The 26,948-nt window shown below is 34.5% G+C and overlaps 1 protein-coding gene across 1 annotated transcript; it reads right to left on the minus strand.

Moving 5' to 3' along the window:
• Positions 1–10,860: 10,860 nt before the first annotated feature.
• Positions 10,861–12,071, minus strand: LOC110105313 (probable nicotianamine synthase 4). The gene has a single exon (XM_020834754.2). The coding sequence runs from the start codon at positions 11,996–11,998 to the stop codon at positions 11,000–11,002; it is 999 nt and encodes a 332-aa protein (XP_020690413.1). The 5' UTR covers positions 11,999–12,071; the 3' UTR covers positions 10,861–10,999.
• Positions 12,072–26,948: the final 14,877 nt, after the last annotated feature.

The following is a 26,948-nucleotide window of genomic DNA, read 5'->3' on the forward strand; positions in this document are numbered from 1 at the left end:
GCATGGCAACAATTTTGGAAATTTAATATATTTATAAAAATATTTAAAAAAATTTAATTATATATATATATATATATATGGATAAATTGGGGGCTAAGCCCTTCTATTACTATGAAGAAAGAACTATTACAAGTAAATTGAGAAATAACTTGAAGAAAAGGAAAAAAACTGCCCACCATAAGCAACAACAAAAACTTATGAGGGCCTGTAAAAAATCACAACTATACCATCCAATATTTCCAAAAAAATTCTATGAAGACCAGAATGTGGTAGTAGACGCAGAGCATATTGGACTCAGGCTACAGTCCGAGCGGAAAAACCGACTGAAATCACACGAGAAAAAAGCTCTAATAATCCCCTGGTTGCCAATTCGACCCTCCAAGGGGATCATGGATCTACAACAATCATCATCGTCCTCAAAAAAACCCCCCAGGGACAGCAACAACTTTCCTGGTTTCCCCAAAGGCCTTCCAGGAAGTAGTGAATATCCATTAGAAGTAGCATAAGAGAGAAATCTTTCCATATTCAAAAAAACATCCAGCCCGTCCAGCACAACAGCCTCATATAAAAGGATTTCCAGCAGGGTAGCCAAATTCACGAAAATAGCATACAATCCAGGAAACAGAGAGATCGTGTGAGGAATCTCCCATAAATAGCACCACAAAAACTTTATCATTAGAGGAAATCCAACAATGCATACCCATTTTTCCATTTCAACAACTTAGTGAAGACTGCACTTTTAATTTTTTGGCTTAAAGTAGTAGAGGATGCAAATGCATTGCCAAATTTCCTATCATTCCTTTCTCTCCAAAGGTGATAAATAGCACAACAAATAATGAGGTTGTAAAAAGGCTTTAATTTTCCTTGCACGCTACTAAAGCATTCAAAAGCCTGCAGTATACTTGGCCTAAATAGTTGATTATCCAAACTGGGTATAAGATCAGTGATCGCCGAAAAAGAGTAATCGCATTCAAAAAAGAGGTGAGAGATGTTTTCATTTGCATTATGGCAAAGGGAGCAGCAAGCATTAACAATAATACCCCTAGAATTAAGCACGTTTGCAGTCCTTTAACCCTCCCCGCAAGGCCATCCAACCAAAGGAAGAATATCTCAAACAGTGGTGTTTATGCCAAATGAATTGTTGACAACTGCACAAAGGATTATTCTTAAATAGGAAGTTATAATAAGTGCCATGAGCATTGCCTTTCTCCCCCTCCCAAGAGACAACTAGAATTATTATCTACTACAGCAATTCCGGATAGAATCAGCAGCAGAGAGGCAGAAAGCTGAGAAGGCAAGTTCCATCCACTCAACCAGCTTCATTAAGGATAACAAAAATCTGGGCATTTTTCGGGAATAAATTCAAAATCTCATGCATACCAACAACCTCCTGAAGTTTAGTACCATTGGTCCCAGTAAAGTTTATATTTATTAATATAATATCGGGACTCGCATTTTAAATTGACGCGGAGAGAGGAGGCCGAATTCAGCTAAGGTAGGTGGACGGTTGTGTGCCACGACGCCGAGATCTGATCGGACGGCTCTGAACTGTTGATATTTCCATTGTGGCAAACGAATTCCTTTCAAGGTCGTCGGTGGCACCGCTTGGCTACAGCTTGGTGTGGGCCCACGTGTAACTTTGTTAGACATTTGGCAGTTGGATGTGTTTGGTCAACTTTTTTTATAGCTAATTTTTAATACAAAACTTTTTTTTTTAATAGTAAAAAAACTAACTCTAACGAATCGTTAATCTAATTGCTAATTAAAGTTTGATGAATTAATTGCTAATAATTAGCAAAATTATGTTTTTCATGCTCATTACTTCAAAGAAAAAAAAAAACTTAGGTAAGTGTATTTTAAGAGAAATATTCTAATAATTTTTAATAGATTTATATATTAATAAAAATTCACATAATTCATTTTTATTCCAAAGTTAAATGAATTTAATTTTTAAAACCGACAACCTTAAGATGCTCCTCAAAACTGTTTAAGTTGTTTTTTTCTTTGTTTTTTTATTATCTTTTTTTATTTTTATTATAACTCTTTAAGTTGTTGAGGCTTGGATCGTTTGGGACTGCTTTCTTATTATTTCTGAAAATATTTTTTAAGCTTACTTTTAAAATTTTAATAGTAAAAAACAGCTTTAAAAAGCAATAAGAAAGCCATCCCAAAAGAAATCTAAGACTTCGTTTGAGACAATTTTCATCACTTTCTAAAGTAAATTTTTAGCATTTTTTAAGCAGCAAAAAAATAATGATAAAAAACTATCTCAAACGAAGCGTATGGCTACATTTAAGATAGGCTATACTTTTTAAAATTTTGCTTTTAAAAGCTTATTTCTCAATCAGAGTTTCAAATATGTTTTTTTTTTTTTTTCTAGAAATAACTTATTAAAAGCAAATTTTGGATAATTCTGTGAAAAAATTACTATGAAAATGCACATTACTTTGTGATGGACTGCTTTTCCTACTGTAAAAACAATCATATATTGGCCCAAATAGAGCATGAAATAGCCCTCCAAGGCCCAAAAATCCATTGTCTTTGCTCTTAGCTAAAGCTTTTGTCGGCCCGCACTCCTCTTCAACTCAAATGTAGGCAGCTTATTTGCCTCATTTCCCTTTCAAGCTCCTCCTTTCGCTATGCAATTTTTTTTTCTTTTTCTAGTTATAATACTCCATTTTATCATTTTTAGCTACTCATTATTCCAAAAAAAATTTAATTTAATGGCAGTTGATTATCAAACTATTGGAGTCTTAAGACTTCGTTTGGGACGACTTTTTTATTACTTTTTAAAATAGAGTTTTAGTATAAATTTTTTTTTTATACTAAAACTCTATTTTAAGAAGTAATAAAAAAGTCGCCCCTAAAGAAGCTTAAGATTTTGTTTGGAACAACTTACTTATTGCTTTCTAAAATAAATTTTTAGTACAAATTTAAAGTTAAAAATTTTTTTGTTCTAAAAATTTAATTTAAAAAACACTAAGAAAGCTCTTCTAAAAAAAAGCCCAAGGTTTCGTTTGGGACAGCTTTCTTACCACTGCATAAAACAACTTTCTAGTACACAAATTAAAAATTTTTAACTAAAGGTTGCTCTAACAAGCAGTAAAAAAGCCGTTCCAATCGAAGCCTAAAAATCTTTCGATAGTTGTACATGGAGTTGAAGTCCTAACCAACAATCTATTCTTTTGAATTATTTAGTTGATGATATTGTTTTATTACTAGCTATACTTTTTGCAATTTGTTGTGAAATTTTTTGGAGTGCCTATGCTTTTCATCATCATATTAGACTGAATGCTAAAGAAAGTTGCAGCATGCAGTTGCCAATTTGGTTGCTTTTTATATGCTCATAATCTCTATCTCCACCACCAAAAAACTAGACACTATTTTTTTGCTACAATAGTGTGATGAAAAGCATAAGCTACCAAAACTTATCCATTCAAAAGCAAAATCATAGACCCTCATTTGTTAGAACTAAAGCCTTTCTATTACTCATATAAACCTTTGATTAGAGTGAATAAATTATGAACATGTAAATTTATGAATATAACAGTAAAAGAAATTATATGACGATATATTGATGTAAAATATATCATGATGAGCTTCAAAGTTGTTCGATTTATATTGAGATCAATATTATTCATCAAATCATGTACAGCACTAATCGCAGTGCAAATCATACGACTTTGAAGCTCATTATTTTGATTTTTATAATATAGGATGTCACGACCAAAGTTTTTTATATGAGAAGGCATATATATTAGATGCACTAATTTTTTAAGGTATGCAGATGATCTAATAAAAAAAATTGTTCTTAAGGTATGCAAATGATCTAATATCTACTAATGCGAGGAGAAATAATATTCTTACAAATGAGTTATTTAGCATTTGCCTCATTAATAATATTTATGAGTGACTCAAATATCACCTACATGGTAAATTAGTCAATGACCGCAATGACAACCTTTTATTATCTAGTATCTATAGAAAATGTCTCATGATATCGTTTCCCACTGAGCAAAGAGCCAGGGACCTTAGAGAGTGAAATTCTATTACCGGAACATGAGTGAGATCATAATACATTTGAAAGTTATTGTATTTTTCAATAAAGTTTAATACACCATATTTATTATGGGCTAGGAGAATTCCTACCTTAATATTTTGTTAATATCGAAATGCATACTCGTTCTCCAATGATAACATACACTTGGCGTATTATCCTATAAATGTTGGTTTATATAATTCATCTTCAATAACGCAAAAATTAGTAGCTTATATTTGGAAATGAATAGTAGTTATTGAGGTTTCGTTTTGAGCATCTTTTTTATTATTTCTTAAAGCGGAATTTTAGTGCAATAATTTTTGTTCGGGACAATTTTTAATTTTTGTTCTAAAACTTCATTTTAATTAAGAAGCAATAAGAAAGCCGTCCTAAATAAAGTCTGAGTCTGCATGTAGCCAGCATCGGCTTACATAAGAGGAAGAATATAGGGTTTATTTAAGAGGTTTTCTAGATTTTTTTGATCTAATATTTATTAATGCGAGAGAAAAGTGACTTTGCTAAGTAAAATAATTATTCAGTATGTGTCATTATTTTATGATAAAAGTAAGCGATTTCTTTGAATTTATTTTAAAATTTACATCTAACTATGATTAGAAGAGAAGCCTCACCAATAGGATCTCCGAAATTTGTTGTAAACCTTCAACTATATTTACAGTACTACTTATAGATATTAGATAAGTTCTATTGCTTATTAATTATATTGAAACCAAACACTTAGTTATAATTATGTAGTGTTTAATTCTTCATATAAATATGATAATTGTTCTTAAAGTTCTTTTTTGCTCAAGCATAACATATTGTGCATTAACACCAAAATAACAAACCTTCCATACTTCAAATAATTGTTATAAGAGAGTGCAAAACTTTTCTATTAATTATGACAATTTATTATAACAACCAGAAGTTTAAAACAATCCAAAACTAAAATAACAATAAGTTATTTGAGTTGCAAAATATCATGCCATCAGATAAATTAGTACGTATGTAGTCCGAACGTATAGTTACATCCGAACATGTGAGTATACACACTATATACAAAAGTACATAATATACTTTTGTACACATTGTGTACACATTGTACTTTGTACATTGTGTACACTCACAGTCCGGACGTAGAATTACGTCTGGGCTTCGCACATAATAATTTCTCAAGAAAGAGGATAATAACTCAAGCCACGAAAGTATTGAGGAGACGTTTTTTGTTGAGTTTGGTGAGTCACATGTGGTAGGACAACTAGACCAGTGTGTCAACTATTAAGAGAAGGCATCAATCAAGGGTACGCCATTTGGGGTCATTGGTTTATATACATATCAATATATATCATTAAATTTGTTAGCAAACAAGATTTTGTCCTCCCTAAACTTCATACACCAATTCAACCATTTACACAAACTAATTAATTAATTTTACATATTCTAGATGTTAATTTGAATTGGTAGGCATAGGTGTTAATAAATGATCCAACCCCAACCCAATCCGAAATTTAAAGTTTGGGTTGACCCATATAATAAACGGGTCAAGATTGGATCGTGCATTTCAACAAGTTTATTAAACGGGTCGTGTTCTGATTAACTGACAACCCTATTTTGCCCAAAAATAACATTTATTTTTTTTTTATTTGTTGGTATAATTTTCTTATTTTTAATCAATTAATCTAAAATTTATGATTAAAAGTTAATAAAAATATATTTTATAAAGTAAAAAAGGGTTATCGAGTCGTGTTTGAGTTGCTAGCGGGTCAGATTTAGGTTCACCTCTCTGACCTATTTATTGAACAGGCCGGCCAGATTCAAGTTGACCTTATTCAGATTGGATTGAACCTAAATCCGACTCGTTAAACCATTTTGACACCCCTATTGGCAGATCGGTTTGGGTTTAACTGAAAGTTGACTCGACCTAATTAATTAATTCCCTTCCTAATTAATTCAATCCCTTTACTATATGGGTCAAAGTCTTTGACCCGAACCCGACTCAACTCTAATCCGTCTAACTCATTATTATATGACTGATATAATATTTTGGATTAACATAACTCAATTGACTTTAATATGACTAATTTAATCCAATAAATTATATGCTTATGCCTATCTAATTCTTCAAAACCAGAACCTGAATAGTAAAATGGTCAATTTCAAGCAGATTTTTGGTTATTCGGATTACTCGAATCCGGCCCAAATAATAACCAGGCAAACAAATCCAACCCGAATAATAATAGTATCAACAAAAATTCAAAATTTTCAAATTAAATTCATATTAAATTATTTATTAAACCCCCTAAACCTAATATTTATTTTATTTATAGTAATAATGGATAAGATTTATAGATTTCGTGTGCTCGGCACATACTCCCTTAGCAGAACAGTCAGATCTCTCCATAGACTATCGCTACAGACAACGAGAGAACAATAACGCAAAAACATTATTAGCTCTCCTATTCTCCTTAAATTGACATTTTGAGAAGCTGAATGCGTCTGAAACACATTTGTTTGATTTTTATGGTGACTTTTAATTTGCTCTGTCATTTTCTTCGATAAGCGTCAAAATAGTCGCAGAAAATAATTGTAGTGGTAATGCTTCGATTGCTGGCTAAGGGTTCCTTTTAGGCGACTATAGTTTATTATAAAATGATTAATTAAATTATTGTGAAAAATTAATTTTATAAAAATATTCTTAAACATATTTTGGAGTTGTCTTATTTGAATCCTCGAAGATTCGGCTCGAAATCTAGATTTTAATTTAAGTCAACAAACTCTAAATTTAAATGTAGTTGAACTTCGAATTTGATGAAATCGTTCATCTTACGGTGGGTTTCTTACTATTTTTTAAAGTTGTTGTTGAAAAAGTAATATTTTAAGGCTTCGTTTGGGATAATTTTTTTAGTTCTTTCTAAATCAGATATCTAGTACAATTAATTAAAAAAAAAAAATAAAAAGATGTTTTATAAATCAATATGTAAGTTGTACCAAATTAAGCCTAAAATTATTATAGAAAACAACTCCATAGTAAAAATTTTCTTTTTGAAAACATAAATTTTTTTTTGACAAAATAAAAATTATTTTTACATAAGAAAATTGTTCCAAACGATGCCTTACTCTTATAAAGAGTTCAATAACATTACCCGCTTACAAATATTTTCAATATATATATATATATATATTAACATAAACTGAAAATATATTAATAAAGAGTCCACGGTTACAGACACAATAAATGACATAACAAAACCCAACAGAGAAAGGAGAAGACAAAATACAGCCAAATACGGGGCTCAGTATAAGAATTGCCGAGACTACCAGCACCCCAGAAATCTGGCACGGACCATCCAAAAGGAAACAGCGACTGAACCAATGGTTGCCACACGCAGACCAAAGGGATGCGAGCCCCAGCCACATCACAGCCCAAACACCGCATCGAACCAAAACCAATAAACAAAGCAACACTATCACTGAGAGAAAATAGAAATTTCGTGTAACACCAAACAAAGGCAGTGCCTCTTTGGTGGATTCTCTGAGTTTGGATTGAATTTTTTAGTCTGCTTCTTTTTTGGTTTTACCCTAGGTCCGGAAAATTTACGAATCGTCCTTCGCTGGAAGCCATTAGGAAATTTTTTTCAACCTAAATGGAGAACCAGGGGAGGTGTCTGTCCAGTTCTTAAAACAGGAATTGTTCTGATTAAATTTTTCAATATTGGACTATTTGTCGGGTTGCCATCGATTCGTATTCATTGCAACAATTAATACTTTTCAATGAATAATGATTTGTGGTCTCATACATTAATGTGGAACCGAAATCTCCTGTAGCTACCGTGTTTGGATTCCTTTACTAATATTGGCCATTTTGTTTGCTCCTTTACACGATCTTGATGGGTGTAGGTAGTGATTTTGGGAACCCTTAAAACTGATGAACCGCGATTTACTGGTTCGCAGCCCCCTGTAGCGAGAGTTTTGGTTGAATCAATGGATCTGTGGGTCTTAAAAAGTTTCTGAGAAATCTGGGTTGTGCACCGGAGTTTCAGGCTATGGTTCAGTCGGGTTGTTTTGAAGATTTGCGGATATATTGTATTTCATATTGTTCTATCTTGTTCTTTAGGTCATTTCGAAAACTGGTTTGGCAATTTTTTCTTTTCCAACTCTCATCCTTATTCTTCCGCTGCTGGTTTGGGGGTTGGAAGGATTTCGGTGTTAGGAGTTTGTGTTAGCGGTAAATGAAGTCTGTGTTGTTGTTTGCCCATGGCTTGTTCTTCTGGTTTTTACTGAGAATAAATGTGATTCTCTCTCTAAATTGTTCCTCATTCTAATTCTTGTGGTGAATGTTTGGGAGGGATTACTGTTATTTGTTGCGAATTCATTTTACCGGATGCTTTGGTTATGAGCGTCGCATCCCTGTTTGCTGAAGAGATGTTGATTACGTTATTTGGATGGTGTTATCTTGATGTTGTGTAGTATGAATGGTAGTGGGGCGGTCGTTGGGGTAGAAGTTTTTCTGGTGGTGTCAACTATGGTTTTGTCTCCTAATGCTATTCCTTTTACTCCTCTTGAGGTATTTGCCGGTGATGTTGGTTGGTAATTTGGGTTTTAGACCAGAGTGTTGCTGGGGTTTCCCAGTCTGTGGATGTTCCCGAATTCAATGTTCCTGTATCCGATTCTGTTTCGCGAGTGGTGTTGGGTTGGATGTTTTCCGTTGAGAATGTGAATATTTCTGCTGATTGTGGAGGATATCGTGTGAAAATTAATTCGGTTTGCTCAAAATTTTTGTTAGTGCGTTCCTTGTTAATGTGGTGGGTTACAAACTATGACTAATCGTTTGGGGGGTTTTCTGGTAGGATCTTGGTTGGCCAGATGAATTGGCTAGAGCTTTCATTCTATTGAATTCGGGATCTGATTTTTTGCGGACGCGTGTGTTGTTTCCTTAAATTTTTCATGTGGTGGGTCGGTTCCGTGGCATTCCTGGAATTATTTTTCTTTGGTTCTTATGTGGCGGCTTCTGTGCTCATCGGGTAGATATTATTTCGTGCAGCTTTTCGTGGTAGGGGGGGAAGGTGAGATTATATTATATATATAATATATTAATAGTATATATACTAATATTAAAGATAACATAGTAATGGTTTCTATACATTTTAATGTCAAAATGAATAGATATATAATTAAAATAAATGTAAAATAAAAATAGAAAAATACTAAAAGATTGATCTATGTTGGTGTTTTCTATTTTTTAAGGCTTTGTTTTATTTACAAATAATTATCTTACAATTTTGATCACTTTTTTTCATGCTAAGACAAAATATAAGAAAATATTTTGATATAATTATTATTTTTTTATTGAGTCACTCTTCTTTATAACATATCACACAAACAAATATATTAAAAACGTGTTACTTTTGTGAGAAACAAAAAATATATTTCTAGATTGCATGATTTATTTTAATTTTAGCATATGAAGCCATATTATTAAAATTTTAATTAAAAAATTAAATAGAAGAAAAAGTGACTATTTTTGCAATTTATATTTTTATTTTTGTGAAATTTACATATATATTATGCAATTTTTATATATTTATATATCTATCATTTAAACTTTGATATTTAATTATATAATATTTAAATATTTAAATTACAAAAATTATTAATATTAACTTATCTAAAGTAAAATATATCTTTTTCTACATATATTTTAGTATGATCGAGATGCTAAATATTCTATAAATAAAATTTATAAATAAATATTAAATTTTAAGTATTATATATTTAAATATATATAAAAATTATGAGATATGTTTGTAAATTTCTATTTTTTTTATTTAAGTAGCAACGACAAAATATATATTTTTTTATTTTATAAAGAATTAAATTTTCTTAAAAATATTTCTCATATTATATATATATAGAAAATAAAAAAACAGATGCAAGAGTGCGTGACCCGCCCGCATTTATTTGTCACATAAATCCAAAAACTTAGGCTGTGTTATCCATAGCTTCATCTTCACGAAACAAATAATCCGAGAGAGAGAGAGAGAGAAACGCAAAATACAATAATTCCCAACTCATATAAGACTGGCTTAATAGATAAAAAATAATATTTTTAATTTATAAGTAATTATATTAATTATATAAAATAAATTAATATAACTCACAAATTCCTAAATTTCTCATTATCAACCTAATTATAATTATTTTATTTAATTGTTCCTCAATCTACAAAAAAAACTAAATAAATATATTTATCTTATATATCCTTTAAATCAAATATAGCCTTGAATAACATAAAAAGAGTATAGAAAATTCATTATTTATTTATTTTATTCTAATTTGTAATAAATGCACATAAATTTATTTATTTTTCACATTAAAAAATTATCACCAACTAATTTAAATGTAAAAAGAAATTCACAAATATTTAACTTCAATGGCATTTTTCGAGTTATTTTTCTTATTTGTTAAGGAAAAATAATCTCATCACAAATGTTAAATCAATTATTTCTCATAAATTTATTCACTTTAGTACAACAATTTTTTTTATTCATTATTTTATCTGGTTTGAAGTTACAACTTCAGAAATAAAATATTATTGGGGTTTTATTTATGATGACTTTTTTACTGGTTCTTAAAATAATTTTAAATAAAAAAAATTTAATTTTTATACTAAAAAATTATTTTATGAAGCAATAAAAAAATTATCACAAATGAAATTTAAATATAAGAAAAAAATCCTATCAGGATACAATGGAGCTCAAATTCTTTTATTTATTTTTCATAAATAAGTTAATAAAGAGTTTTTCATATAATTTGTGCTCAGGATAGGCTTAAGAATTATTAGATATGCTTTAAATAAGTGATACATAAGAAGAAATGCATTACACTAATCTCAAAGCATATCAAAATTTTAGAAAATTTTAAAATTCATACTAATGAATATATATGCTGACATAATTTGATCAATTAAGCTTCAGATTGAATCTCCTCCAACCCCATCTCCTCCATCTTCTTCCCCTCACGGCACTTACAGCTCTGATCAACCGCAGCTCCAATCTTCCTCGCAACGATCACAGAGTTAATAACTTCATCATCGGGATGATAAACTGATAAAACCTCAAAGCCTTTGAGATCTGCAGGCTCCACTACTGGATACAAGAACATTCTCGCTCCATGAGCGCTTCTGACCACCAGCATTGCTCCTGGCGCCATATGCCTCGACAAGTGCTCAATCACTCCCACCTTTTGCTCTTTCTCCAACCCAACTAAGGCTGCTAGGAACACCACTCCGTAGCTCCGAAGACGGTCGCCGATCGCAGAGGCGTCGGCGGTTATGAACTCCATGCGGGCAGCGAGAGAATTGTCGTTGGCGACGAGAGCAGAGGCCTTGGCGGTGGCGGAAGGGTCGATGTCGAAGTTGTGGAAGGTGGAGGAAGGGAAGTGGCGTGAAGCGAGGATTATGGAGGAGAGAGGGAGGGGGCCGGAGCCGAGGAAGGCGATGAGAGGAGGGGGCTGGAGGAGGTGGGAGAAAAGGAGGGAGGATTCCAGGAGGGAGAGGGAGAGGTAGTTGGAGAAGTAGGGGAAGACGGGGAGGTGGGGGAGAAGGGAGGAGGAGGTGAGGGAGAGTTGGAGGAGGATGGAGGAGTAATGGAGTTCGAGGAAGGATTCAGCTGAGCTGCAGAGGGAGATGAGGTGGGAACGCATGGAGAGAGTGGAGGGAGAGAGGGAGGAGAGGGAAAGGGAAGGGTAGGAAGGGATGCAGGTGGAGACTAGAGAAGAGAAGATGGAGTTAACTTGAGGGGAAGGATGGAGGGAAGGGAGATTAGAAATGGTGTTGTAGAGTTGTGTTATGATGGTGATGAGCTTTTCTTCTTCTTCTTCTCCTCCTTGTGGTTTTGGATCTTTGGTGCTTTGGGTTTGGGAGAGAAGGAGGCGGTGGTGGTGGAGCTTGGTGGCGATGACCATGGTGGTGTGGTTGGGTTTGGAGAAGGAGAAGTGTTTGAGCTCTGATGGGAGGAGAGGTGAAGGAGCAGGATGAGGAAGTGTGGGATGTATTGGTGTATATATAGTGTTAGGGGAGCAATGGTGGTGAGGAGAAAGTCAAATGGAATATTTTATGGACCATGTTGTTTTTTGAAAATACAAATTTTAATTAAAAATAAAGAATAAAATTTTATTTATTATTTAAAAAAGTAATATTTGGTTGATTTATAAAAATATAATTTGTTGGGATGTGCATATTTTATTATTATTATTATTTTGATCTTATGCTAAAATTTTAAATAAATCAAATAATTTTCTTCATAAAATTAAATATATTTATTTTATTTATGTCGTGGATATATCTATATGGCCTGTATTGTATTTGAGTGCCCTCAGTGGAATTTTGATCAAGATGTAGCATTAACGATTGCTTTTGGTGAAGGTGGAAAGCATTTCTTTATCATCTTCTTTTTTAAGTGAAAAAAAAAAAGCATTCTATATTATAAATCTGCATATGAGGCCAAATATGTAACAACATATCAACCTCTATACTTTACACTTATAAATTAAAAAATAATAATAAATCAAAGATGGTCATTGTTTTGACTTATTTTACAATCTCATACTGTGGTAGATCAATAACTAGTCTCTTATGGTTATATTTTTTGTACTCAATTATAGATTGTTAAATAATATATTTTACACAACTCGTATTTGAATTGTATGTACATTATATGTATGATCCCACATTAGTTATTTGAGAAAAAAATTATTAAATATGCTTTGGTGGGTATAATTTCTTATTATAACTATTAGTCTCCAATAGATAATCAACTTGACGTTGTATGAAATGTTTTCCAATCATTTATGTCTGGTCTGGAGCGCAACAACATTAGAAATTGTCGTCACAGCATTGAAATTTCTATTGTACAATGATTCTCGATTAAGCATGTAGCTCAACGGCTTTGGCTTACTCGGTTGCTACGGTGGCTTGAAATAACACACATTTTGTGTTTAAATAAATCAAAATCTATCACTCACTCTTCCCTCCCTCACCTCAGTTGTGACTTGCCATGGAAGGAAAGAACATAAGGGGTAGGAAGGAGGAGAAAGGAAAGAGCAAGAAGGGTTTTTAGTTGATGGTTCGCTTCGTCGCTTTAAAAAAATTACTCATATCATTGTAGGTGACTTCTCTCATATTTTTGTTTTCAAAAATTTGGATTTCGACAGTTGGATTTCTCCCAAAATAATTTTAATTGCATTTTTTTAATTAATGAACTTCTATCGCATAACTTTTTATATGTTGTTGTAGTACAATTGGTTTAGCCACCAGAAACTTGGATACCGGACAACTGATTGACGCCGCCGGAAATCCCTTATAACCGCTGGTATTTACCGACGTTAGTTCAACGACATGCCGGTGGCTACAACTGCTGGCAAATCCTTCGGTTATGACTGTCAGTTAGCTGCTGGTACGATTTCCAGTGGTCTACCGCGGTCGAATAACAGTATTTTTACTGGCGGTCGGACGGCCGGAAAGCCGCTGCAAAACACCGGCGATAACCGACGGTATAAACCGCCTGAACACCATCGGTGAAACAAACCGCCGGAAAAACACCGCCGGTAACAATTTCTGACGCCATTTTTCCCGGCGGTGTGAAAACTGCCGAAAAGCCGCCGGTGTTTTTCAGAACTGCCGAAAAACATGAGTAAACTGCCGGCAAAAACCGCTGGTAATGAGTAAATTTTTTGTAGTGGGTGAGATTAGCTCACTAGCCATTCACTGAATTGGAAGCTTTCTTTTTTCATTCAAAATCACAATCAATCTAAGATCGATGATCAACATTCTTTCTTCAGGCATGACCATCCAGATAAAGTCGTTCAAATGTATCTTTGTGTGTGTATGCGTGTGTGTATTATTTTTTTAATCTGGTTTAAAAGGCGGTGTTTGAGTTATGTAGGGTGGGTTGATCTAAAAACCAAAATGACCCATTTAATAAATTGGTTAGATGAATTGTTTTTAGGTTACTTTCGTTTAAAGTTTGTCTTGAATCATATAATTTGTGTTCATGTTTGTAGTTCTCAAGTTTAGTTAAGTTTGAGTCAAAAAGTAACACAATCTATTAGCTTGAATCAATATATCTAAAGGACATTATTATTCATGCTTAATGAATTCTCATCAATATGATTCAAATTAAATTGCATGAGATCTTTTTAGCTCTCATATCATTATATTTGACTATGCCATGATTCGAGTCAACTTATCAATTATCTTTGATATAAGAATATTTCTCAGCCCTAATCTCATGGATATAGGCAAACATCTAATCATATAATTCAGGTTACAATCAACATTGATCTTAAAACAATCAATATAGATAATATCATTTGATTCATATCATATATGTTAGAATCGGAGGAGGAGAAGATGAACAGTAAAATGGAGGAAAAAGCTATATCGATTCATCCCATGCCTGTGGTATATAACAGAGATAAAAGTGCTCCCTGAGCATGTCAGATGACCGTTAGTGGTCATTGTCTAAAAGGTGGTGTGTGTATCATTACATGTGTAAAGGATCATGATGCATAAGTAAGTGGTTACTTAACATCCCCCCTCAAATTAACTATCTAGTTTACTAATAGTTAATTTGTTGCGGTGTGTAAGGAAACGAGAGGTGGATAGAGGCTTTGTTAAAATGTCAGCCGGCTGATCATCGGAGTTGATATGAGCGGCAACAATGGTGTTCTTCTGGATGTGATCACTAATAAAATGATGATCAATTTCTATATGCTTGGTTCTCGCGTGAAATACTGGATTGTGAGCGAGTGCAAGAGCTGAAATATTGTCACAGAATATTGTGGTTGGCTGCTCAAGAGGAATTTGAAAATCAAGTAGAAGACGGCGTAGCCAAAGAACATCAGATAGAGCCGAAGCAAGTGCTCTGTATTCTGCCTCCGTAGACGATTTAGCAACCGTGGTTTGCTTCTTCACACTCCACGAGATGAGATTGTTTCCCAAGAAGGTACAAAATCCAGAAATGGATTTGCGATCAGTGGTGTCCGACGCCCAATCGGCATCGCAATAGGTAGTAAGTTCCAAGGATCCTTTGGAAATTGGGAGACCAAGATGTTGAGTTCCACGGAGATAACGAAGAAGGCGTTTTAGTCTCATATAGTCATGCATTGTGGGATTATGCATAGTTTGGCAGATTGTGTTGGTCGCAAACGAAATATCTGGTCTGGTGATGGTTAGGTAGTGTAGCGAGCCTGCTAGTTGCCGGTAATGAGTTGGATTATTGTAAGGGGTAAGGTCCGGAGCAGTTCGACAACCAGAGGGAGATATCGGAGTGCTAGCTGACTTGCAGTCCTGCAATCCCGAAGCCAAAAGAATGTCACGGGCATAATGAGATTGGTGTAGAAAAGCACCTGTGGTTGTGTAATGGATTTGAATGCCAAGAAATAGACGAGGTTGTCCCAGTTGTTTTAACGCAAAAGAGAGCTGTAAGGCCTTGAGGAGTTGATCGAGCACTCGATGATTATTACCAGTCAAGAGAAGATCATCCACATAGATGAGAAGATATAGCTGGACATTGTTCCGGTTGTAAATGAGTAATGAAGGGTCAGCTTTGCTAAAATGAAAGCCAAAGTGGATAAGAAAACCGGTGAGCTTATGGAACCACTGTCGAGGAGATTGCTTGAGACCATAAATGGCTTTCCGAAGCTTACAGACATGAGTAGGATGATCTTTGTTTATGAAGCCAGGAGGCTGTTTCATGTAGACCTCCTCGTGAAGATCCCCATGGAGAAAGGCATTTGCTATATCAAATTGCAGCAAAGGCCAGTTGCGATGAATAGCGACAACCAGGAGAATTCTGACGGTAGGCATCTTAGCCACGGGGCTGAAAGTGTCCTTGTAGTTAATCCCATACTGTTGAGTATATCCTTGGGCTACTAATCTCGCCTTATATTTATCCACTGTCCCATCGGCATGAGTTTTGATTTTATAAAGCCACCGGCAGCCTATGATAGGAGCATTGATCGGCATAGGAACAAGTGTCCAAGTCTGTTGATCATGCAGAGCTTGCATTTCAACGGACATAGCATTTGCCCATTGTGGGATTTTGACAGCAACATGGTAGGAGGTAGGAACCGTGGACACGTTTGATACAGCAAGAAGATCAAACACCTTTTTGGGTTTGGAGTGGCCAGTTTTGGAACGCGTATCCATATGGTGAGAGGTAGCGGGAATGATTACAGTTGGTGGAGGTTCGTTTGGATGGACAGCAGGAGTTGGGATTGCAGGAGTTGGGAATGGAGACGAGATCAAATTGGAAGTGCTAATTTGAGGTGTAGGTGAAGGTGATGTATTAGAAGAAGATAGTGGTTGTAAAGTAGAAACTGGAGTGAGGAGCATTGGTGGAGTGAACGTGGAGGGGGAAGTTAGTTGATCTGGAACAGAGCGGGGAGGGTAAGGATGATGCTGTTCATGGAATTTAACATGTCGAGATATATAGAGTTTTTGAGTTTGATGATGATAACACCTGTAACCTTTGTGATGCGATGAGTAGCCAAGAAAGATACAAGGTAGAGACTTAGGGGCTAGTTTGTGAGGAGATTGATGTTGTAACCAAGGGAAGCACAAGCACCCGAAGGATTTTAGGTGATCATAGCTTGGAATTCGTCCATGTAGAAGGCTGAAAGGAATTTTAGCATTGAGAGCTGAAGTGGGTAGCCGATTGATCAGATAATTAGCGGTTTGAAGAGCCTCAGCCCAGAATTTATAAGGAAGATGAGCGGCGTGAAGAAGAGTGCGAGTGGTTTCAAGAAGGTGTCTGTGCTTCCTTTCGGATACACCATTTTGTTGGGGGGTATATGGACAGCTGAATTCATGATGTATCCCGTTAGAAGATAGGAAGTTTTCAAAAGATTGACTAGTATATTCACCACCAGCGTCGGTTCGGAATGTTTTTATTTGAGCATTGAATTGAGTTTTAGTCATGCTGAGAAATTGTTGAAATTTGGTGAAGGTTTCATTTTTAGTATGCATTAAATACAACCAACAGTAACGAGTAGCATCGTCAATAAATACTGTATAATACCGAAAGCCATTGAGAGAAGAGACTGGGGAAGGACCCCAAACATCAGAATGTATTAAGCTAAAAGGGGTTGATACATGAGTGCTTGAAGTAGGAAAGGATAATCTATGGCTTTTAGCCATGTTACATGAAACACAAGTAAAAGAAAGAGAACAATTTCCTAAAACAGGTATAATTTTAGATAGTTCAGCCATCGCCCGTGGATGAGGGTGGCCAAGACGGGAGTGCCAGAGGATCGCCGGAGATGAAGTGGTGTGAAGCGCCTTGTGATCAGCAGATGAGAAAACTTTGAGTGGATAGATGCCATCTCGATTATGGCCATGGTGAATGGTTGAGTTGTCCCGAAGATCCTTGATGATGAATCCACCGGGATCAAAGGAAACAGAACAGTGATTATCAGAAACAAGTTTAGATATGGATAGGAGATTATGAGACAAGTTTGGAACATGAAGAAGATGAGCAAGTTTGAGCTTACGATTAGTGTCTGGTAATGGGAGAATACCAGATCCACTGTGATGAATGGGAAGGGATGAGCCGCTTGCTGTAGAAACAGAGTCTGGTCCTTTGTATGAACTGGGTTGCTGGATGTTGAGAATGTCAGGCGTGAGATGAGCGGAAGCTCCAGAGTCTAAAATCCAATCGGTATTCGGTGCAGACTGAGGCTGTGATAAATAAGCTCTGGTGTTAGCCGTTGGAGGTGCAGAGTAATTTGAATTATATCGATGCCAACAACTCAATGCTGAGTGACCAGTTTTTCCACAGATTTGACAAACAGGCCGAGGGGAAGTGCGAGCAGAAGGGGACGGAGCCTTAGATGGAGGACTGATAGTCGGAGAAGAAATTCCTCGACCTCTGTTGTTCTTGGCATAGGAGGTTCGCCCTGATCCACGGGAGGAATAAAGAGCCTGAACATCACCGGACAGTGTAGTGTCTTGCAGAAGCTCCGATTGAAGATTGATCTCTTCGCTGCATAGTAGGGAGTAGAGGGACTCAAGTGAGATGGTGTGAGGGGAGGTTCGAATAGCAGCTTTGAAGGGATTATATGAAGGCGGAAGTCCCTTTAAAGTATACAGGATAATGTCCTCAACATCAATATGAGATCCGGCAGCTGCAATGTTATCAACCAGAGATTTAATCTGCGACAGATATTGCGAAATGGTTTGATCCTTCATCTGCACACTATGTAGCTCATTCTTCAATTGAATCACACGAGACCGGTTGGATGGCTGCAGGCGACGCTCCAGGGTCATCCAGATCTCGTGAGACGTTTTCAAATGCAAAATATATGGTAGAACAGATGGCGAAATGGTGGAAAACAGGGCTGAGATCAAGTTTTGATCAATTAACTTCCAGAGTTTTTGATCACTGATCGATTCAGGACACGGTAGTTGGCCGGAGATATATCCTTCGAATCCGTTAGCAGTGAAGGCCTGATGAATCTGCATACGCCACAAAGCATAGTTGTCGACGGTCAGCTGATTATGCACCAAGAGCTTTAGATTCGACATGAGAAATTTGAGAGGGGGCGGGACGGTGAAGTCGGCCATAGTAGCAGATAGAGATGACGCATTCAGAGGTTGAGAGGAAGCGGACTGCGTCTGAGAAGATGCTCCTTGATCCGCCATTAGAGAAGAGAGGATCAGCTATGAAGCTTAATCACGCTCTGATACCATGTTAGAATCGGAGGAGGAGAAGATGAACAGTAAAATGGAGGAAAAAGCTATATCGATTCATCCCATGCCTGTGGTATATAACAGAGATAAAAGTGCTCCCTGAGCATGTCAGATGACCGTTAGTGGTCATTGTCTAAAAGGTGGTGTGTGTATCATTACATGTGTAAAGGATCATGATGCATAAGTAAGTGGTTACTTAACAATATATATCATCTTTCTTGAAGCTCAGACCTCTACCAAGATGCTTTCACTATCATGAAAGTGCAACTATTCAAATTTATTCTCAATTATAACTTGGCTTACTTATCTCCTATCCACTAATCAAATTGTGGATCAAAGTACCATCAATTATGAAGACATCCTACTTTGAAAATCTATAATCATAAGCCAAGTGTGCCATCTCTGCATATATGACTTATTAAGATGTTAAAAATTTACTTCATCTTAAAATATATAAAGAGTCTCATCTCAATTATCTCAGGGCACCTCCTGGAGTTACAAAAAAGTACAATAACCATAGCTCAAATCATCACCAACCAAACCCTAAACTCAATAAAAACAAATGTGAAAAATAAGGAAAAGAAGAAGCAAACCAAAAATTGAAGATAACATGATAATGACTACAAGCAACCAAATAAAAAGTCCCCAAAAATATGAAAAAAGATGGAATGATAGAACCAATCATAAAAATACGAAAAATACAAAAAGAAGAAGAATCAGTACTCTAAAAATACCCAGTCAAATAATATTATCTCGAATCCTCCAAACTCTCTTTACTTTGATCATATTCTTTGCAAAAATTGAAGTGGTTTAGCTTTTGACTTAAACAAAAGAGAAAAAGAATTCAAATCCCTAAAAAATCATGCAATGGTACATTTTATCTGTATGAGATAGCGTATTTATTCTCATGATTGATGTCTTTTATCTATTTCCTCATCACGTATTTCTATCTTCTATATTGACTTCTTCTCTCCCAGGGAAAAAAAAAAAAGAAAAAAAATCTTCCTCGCAAGAAAATCTCTCTTCTCATCCACAGCCATTCATTTGCAAAGCAGCAATCAATACTGACCGTTCATGGCTCAACGGTGGGTCCCGCGTGCCACTTGGAGCTAATCTGGTAGGCCTAAGTGTGCGTAAGCTACAGAGAATGCATCAAACGCTGGGATTCCCATATATCTCTCGGTTCACACTAGAGCTAATGATCCACCACTTCTTCAGGATTAGCTGATAAGCGTAGAACAGCGGAGCATACATAGTTAGAGTGGCGTGCGGTGGTGAAGATTGTCAGCAGGTCTTGATGGTGTTTCCTGTTCTGACTCGGGCAGCTGATGATAAATAGTATGCAATTTCGCGACCCCCATTCTCCCCATCTGACCTTTCGTCGTTATAAATAGCATCAATAAAGGCGGTTTCAATTGACGACGACGTATATAAAAATAAATAAATAAACAAAATTATAAAAAAAATGGATACTAAATTTCAATTTCCTAACTAATTATAAAATTATATATACAAAGGAATATCATTTTTTTTTTGAATAAATTGAAATGGGTATTTTATCAAATTTTATTGACTCCAATATAGGAGAGATTATTGCTAGCGGAGTCTAAACACAGAGAATCGTTCAGTTTTGTCACTGTGAACTATAAAAGCATAGTTACTGTTCACAACTTTGTTTTTAATATTCATAGTCACAAAACTCCGGATTCCGCACACAATAATATCTTCTAATATATGGTGTCAATAAATGACCCAATCCGATAATTAGACTCTGACTTGACCCAAAATATTTAGATTCAGACTAATTCGATTCATAAATTGATTGAGTTAAGATTGTTATGCAAACCTGATAGTGACATAATAACAACCCCATTTAATTTTTTTTTTTCCTGAAGTTCTTTTGATTGCTTGTATGTTCATTTTATTTTTGATCAATTAATCTAAATTTTAAGTTGATAAGTTACAAAATTTTTGTATATCCAAATAGATTAGTAGGCTAGGTTCGGGTCAACTGGATTGCGGTGGGTCGGATTTAGGTTCACCTTTTTTGACATATTTATTAATTGGGTTGAGTTTGAATCAATTGAGTTCAGAATGAGTTAATTTTATATTGAACTCAATCTAAATATGTTAACCCATTTTGACACTCTTATTCTAATAATTAAAAAAAAAAAAGAAGTCCGAAGTTCTAATCAGCCCAAACAAAAGTCGCCAAATGTGAAAATTGTTTTGAAAAGAATCTCAAAATTGGTAGAATGTGGATTATTATATGGCATAGTTGAAAATAAAGCATAGAGAATTTTAATTTATATTTTTTTATTCTTAAAAATTAATTAAATAATATTGGAATACTTTGTGTTCACACTGACTATTAATCAAATTAAACATACTTTAGGCACATTAGGAAGTAGGAACCTCAAACAATAATAATAATTTTAAAACTCTCCAATAATTATATTAAAAAAAAAAAAAAACTCATACATTTTGCTTAACTGCTCTATCAATGGTGGGTCTTACATTTTGTCTGATTAAAGAAAAAAATTGCGAGCGTGTGTAATGCAATGTTCTATATTTATTGATGTAAAATTAATCGTTAAAGTTGTTGGGATTAATTATTTTTTATATTAAATATTTTAGTGTGAAATTTTTTTGAATCAAAAATTTTGTACTACAAAACTGCTTTAGAAAGTAACAAAAAGGTTGTCCAAAATAAAATCTAAATTTACATTTTAAACTCAATTAATATATATATATATTTAAGATTTTTAAATATTTCTAATAAATTTATAAAAAAGAAGACCCTACTTGACAATCTCTCTCTCTCTTTATCTCTCTGTCTCCCACTTGAATTTCACTCATCTTATTTCGATCAACACAACCATCCAAGTCATGATCAAGCTCATTATTATAAATTACAATTATCGAAAATTTCAATTTCATTATATCCTCATGAGAAACAATTGACAACTCCCGTTCTGCCTCTTGAACAATGTCGACCGCCGACTATGGTTCTTCTTATCACTATCGACAGTCAGCTACAGTCCCTATGACCTGGGCCACCCACCGACTACGATCCCTCGGACCACCGTCTCCCGTCGACTATGGTACATCCGACCAACATCGCCCGTTGAATACAATCCCTTCGACCACCGTCGCCTGCCGACTACTATCCCTTCGACCACCGTCGCCTGCCAATTATTGTCCCTCCAACCTCCCATTGCCAGCAGACTATGATCCCACTAACTTCTGTCACCCACCGACTATGGTCCCTTTGACTAAGGGTTTCAAAATGGGTTTTGGTTTGGCTTTGGTTTGAACCCAGAATTGACTCAGGTCTAAGCGGGTTGACCCGTACATGACCCGATTTTGTAAAATATTTACAAAATTTGACCATGACCCATTCAGGTTACCGGGTTGACCTGACCCGACCAGTGAACCGAGCTATGTGTGTGTGTGTGCGGAGTGCGAGTCTACTGCTCTAGCGTTGTGTGCGGTCCATGAGGATAGCAAAAGCCTAAGGGCTCGACGAATCAATGCTCGCAGTCGTAGGATCATTGGTTTGGACTGCATAGGACAGAGTCTGGACGACTAGACAAGGGAAGCGCTCAATGGGATTAGGATGGATTGAGCTCTGAGCCCAAGTTTGATATGATGGTGCGAATACAGAACGGATGGTGCGAATGCAGGATCGAGCTGGATCGAGCCGTACCAATATGGATGCGGGCAAAGTTTGAAAGCTAGATCAAGCTCTCGAGCATGGGTCAGGTTACAGAGGATGGAGTCCCGATCATTTTGGGTTCATCACAAGTTTTCAGGTCAACCTGATCCAGTTTTATAAACAAGTTAGAATTTGAATCCTGAACCTGACCAATATGGCAAATGAGTTGACCCGAATATGAAATTTCATGAGTCAGTTCTAGGTCATGTTTTAATTTGGGTCAAATATTGACACCCCTATATTTGACCACCTTCACCTGTCGACCACGGTCCCTCTAACTCAAGTAGCTCGCCGATTAGGGTTCCTTCAATCACCTTCACTAGTTGACTATGGTCATTTTGACTTCTCGTCGATCGTCAACTACAGTCCCTTTTATCACTATCGCTTGCCAACTACGGCCCCTGTGACATTCGCCACCTGCGGACTATGGCCCCTTGGACCACTATCACCCGCGCCGACTACAGTCCCTCCGACCAACATCGTCTAACGACTACAATCCCTGCAACCTCCACCACTTGTCGACTACAGTCCCTCAGACCACCGTCTCCCACCGATTGCAGTCCATCCGACCACTATCGCTCGCTAACTATAGTCCCTCCAACCACTACCGCCTAACTACGATCCTGGTGGCTGAATAAACATGCATGCACTCTCTTAATAACAATTCTCATATCACTAGATTCTTCCAGCTGCCGCCTTGTAATGTGCTCTATATGATATATATTTATTTCATCAAGCAAGGCCTTCCCCCCGTAGAAGGGCCTCATTTGTATTCAACAATAAAAACTAGTGGAACCAATTTAACTAAGTCAAGCCCTGTGATTTTTCTCTATTTCAAGGTTTTCCAAGTAAAAATATTAGTATCCCTTTTGACTCCCTCATCCCTCTCTCTTTATTTATATGCGAGCTAGATCTACGTTCAAATCTAAGACATTAAGCACTTTCTCTCTACCGCTGCGAATGCTCTGGTCCGCAACAATTATAATTCTAACCTAAAACAAGTTAAAATATATACTAGAAACCACATTATATATATGAAAAATAAACTCAAATCTAAACAAATTTTCATGAAAAAATAAAAAACCAAAATAACTTTAAAATGTTATTTAAAAAGAATCTAACAGATGAAATCTCAAATTGATTGAAAAACATCAAAGATATATAAATTTACATTTAAATCCTTGAAGAAATGAACAAAATTGTTGTAGAAATCAGCTAGAATGTGCAAGGCAATTCGAGGCGGCAAAAAATGGCTGCTCTACTCTATTTGCATAAAATGGAGAAGAAGGGGGCTGTCACTTAAAAATTATGGCCTTACCGGCGAATTTTCTTGCAAAAATTGCTTTAGGTTTTAAGTTAAATTTTTTGAAAGAAATTTCTGCAAGAAATCTAGCTGGAAATTTAATTATCGGTGAGAATTTTGGCGGAAATTTCAACCGTAATTTTCTACCTGAAATATCTGTTGGAAAATAAGTCGGTATTAAATATTTTTTTCTAGCAAGTTTTCACCTCTTTTAAATCTGCTGAAAATTAGTATTTCTTCTATAACATGTTTGTGTTTGCGAATGTATGTGTGTGTATGTATGTATATGAAATAATGAATATAAACATAGCTTAGAGAATTATTTTAATATGATTAATATTTTTTAGCAATTTGAAATTCTAATTATTTAAAATTTATAATGGTGAATAAATGATGCAAATGATGGTGAGCTCTTTCTATCTGAAAGGTTAGTACTCTCACTATCTCTCTCTAAATAATTCATTTGGTCTCACTTCTCTCCTATTTAATTTCTTAGAAAGAAACTCTTAGAAAATCTATATTTTATACATACATTGTTTCTACCATTTCATGAATATTGGACTCACTTATCAAACAACTTATAATTTTATTTGAAAGTATGATAGTTTATTTTATATAAACAATAAAAGTAAAAAAAAAAAATCATAGTTAGATAATATACTTTGATGCCTCTTAAGTATGACAAAAAAAAAAATCATATACATAATCTTTCGCCAATATGAATATTAAAAAGAGTTATCTTTCTGGGCATTGTAGCATTACAGATAGAAAATTTTTATAATTCAAATTGACGGCTATTTGGTTCCATTTGGGACAGCTTTTTTATTATTTAGGGTTTAAAGCAGCTTTCTTGTACTAGAAAGCTACATTAAGGGTTCGTTTGGGACAGCTTTTTATTGCTTTATAAAGGAACTTTCTAGTACAAAAATTTTAATTTTTATATATAAAAAATTGTTTTAAGAAACAATAAGAAAGCAGTCTCAAATGAAGCCTAAAAAGTAGCAAAAAAAGTCATCCCAAATGAAGCCTTCAATTACAATGAAGATAAATACCTTTTAACTATTGTGTCAAATCAATATGTGTTTGCTCTTTATGGCGTGTTTGGTTGCAATCCAAGTTAGCTTCAACAAAGTTTATGAAAATATAATTATAATTATAATTATAATATAAATTTAAATTTATTTCTAATGAATCTTTAAAGTAATTTAATTATCATCAGAGATAAGATTAAACGCTAAAAAATAAAGCTCATCATCCATCTTTTTGGTCATTTATGCAAAATTCTAAAATATTTACCAATCTAACTCCTAAGTTTTTATATTTATTTATATAACGAATAAATCTCTTAATAATAGCATTAAATATATCATTAACATTCATTTTTTCAAGTGAAGTATACATTTTCATACATATATTTTAAGGTAACTATTATATAAATAAATATAAAAAACATAAAAAAATTTATAATATTTAATTAAATCCCCCTTCAATCTTAATTATTAGATTAGGCTTAAATGCTTAAGCAGTTAAGCTCCACATAAGCCCCAACTAATTACCCCAACTAAATAGAACTTTACAAATCATAATACCTAAAGCAAACATTTTAAAACAAACCAAAAATGTCGACATTTTGCCCTCATACATTTCAGTGCATGTGAGGATCTCTTTTCCTTCTTTTCAATTGTCAGTGGCACAGAGCAAGATAAAAATAGCTATTTTATCATAGTGCATTTGCATAGTCAGAGAGCTCTCTATTCCCTAAGCCCCATTAAAGCTCTCTCTCCTCCACCATTGGACCCTTCAAAGTTAGGTAGTTGCTTTAGGGAATATTATGAATGTGAACACTATGTTGACATATGAAATATATTGATATCATAACCCTAATGCGACTACTCGACGCAGATACAAATTATTTTTTTTCTATTATTGGTTTTGGCTCTTTAGGTTGTACTGTTTGTTCTCTACTTTGTCATCATTTGAAAGGCCAAAAGCAAGAGGAATGGGTGGTAAGCCTTATGGGGACATCAATTATTTGATTGGGTACAACATATATCATCTAATGGTTCTTCAAGCAATCATTAGGGTTTCGTTTGGGATGATTTTTTTAGTGCTTCTGAAAGCAGCTTTCTAGTATAAAATTTTTTATTTTTGTACTAGGAATTTGTTTTTAGAAGCAGGAAGAAAGCCGTCTCAAACGAAGCCTAGGTCTCTTGCATTATAATGTGAAAATCATATATTTGAGTCATGAAATTATTTATTTTTTATATTAAGGGTGATTATTTGCATCATTTTTCTTTCAAAATTATGTATTAATAGTAGCTTATTGCACATATTGGTGTGCTTAGTTTGGGATATTGGACATTTAATGTGTATTCATTTAGGTTTCGTTTCGTGACGGTATGTTGTCATTTGACGTAAAATATAAGTATCATTATTTATTCTTATAGAGCTGGCTGACTACTTTGCAGCTGTTTTACGATTATAAAATTGTAAAAGAAGCGTGCACGTTATAGTGCTTTCCATCAGATGTTTTGCTCATCAATTTAAATTGTTATATTTTAAAATGAAAAAAGTTATAACAAAATGGGGTCTCTGATTTTGCTTGATTTTTTCTTTGTCCTACTTAATTTTTTCAAAAAAAAAAAAAAATCTTTATTTTATTTAAAATCATACATGGAATGCATGTTCTTTAGGGCTATAAACTTTACATAAAAAGAAAAAAAATTGTCTTGTTTTAATGCTATATGAACACAACTTGACAAAGATAACTTTAGTTATTAATGTGCATTTGCGCACCTTTTGTTCAAAGTTAGTAACGTTAGTTGATCTTCCTTTAGCTAATATTTATTTATTTGTCAATTTGGGATATTAGACAAGCTTTTTTCTTTGGTTGGAAAATTATTTAGTAAAAAATTATTATATTAATTTTAATAAACAACTAAATTAAATCTATGAATAACTATAACAAAATAATAATAATCATTTCATAAAACCTATTAATATGGTCATATTATGCATAACCAAAATAGATATATAAGTTGTATATAATATGTGAAATATTGTAATAAACATCACGAGGACTGCCCTAGCAAACAACAATAAATTTCTCCAAGAAAGGGTTTCATATAACCAAACTTTTATA

This window comes from Dendrobium catenatum, unplaced genomic scaffold (genome assembly GCF_001605985.2).
Source record: "Dendrobium catenatum unplaced genomic scaffold, ASM160598v2 original_scaffold_138396, whole genome shotgun sequence".
NCBI lineage: Eukaryota > Viridiplantae > Streptophyta > Magnoliopsida > Asparagales > Orchidaceae > Dendrobium > Dendrobium catenatum.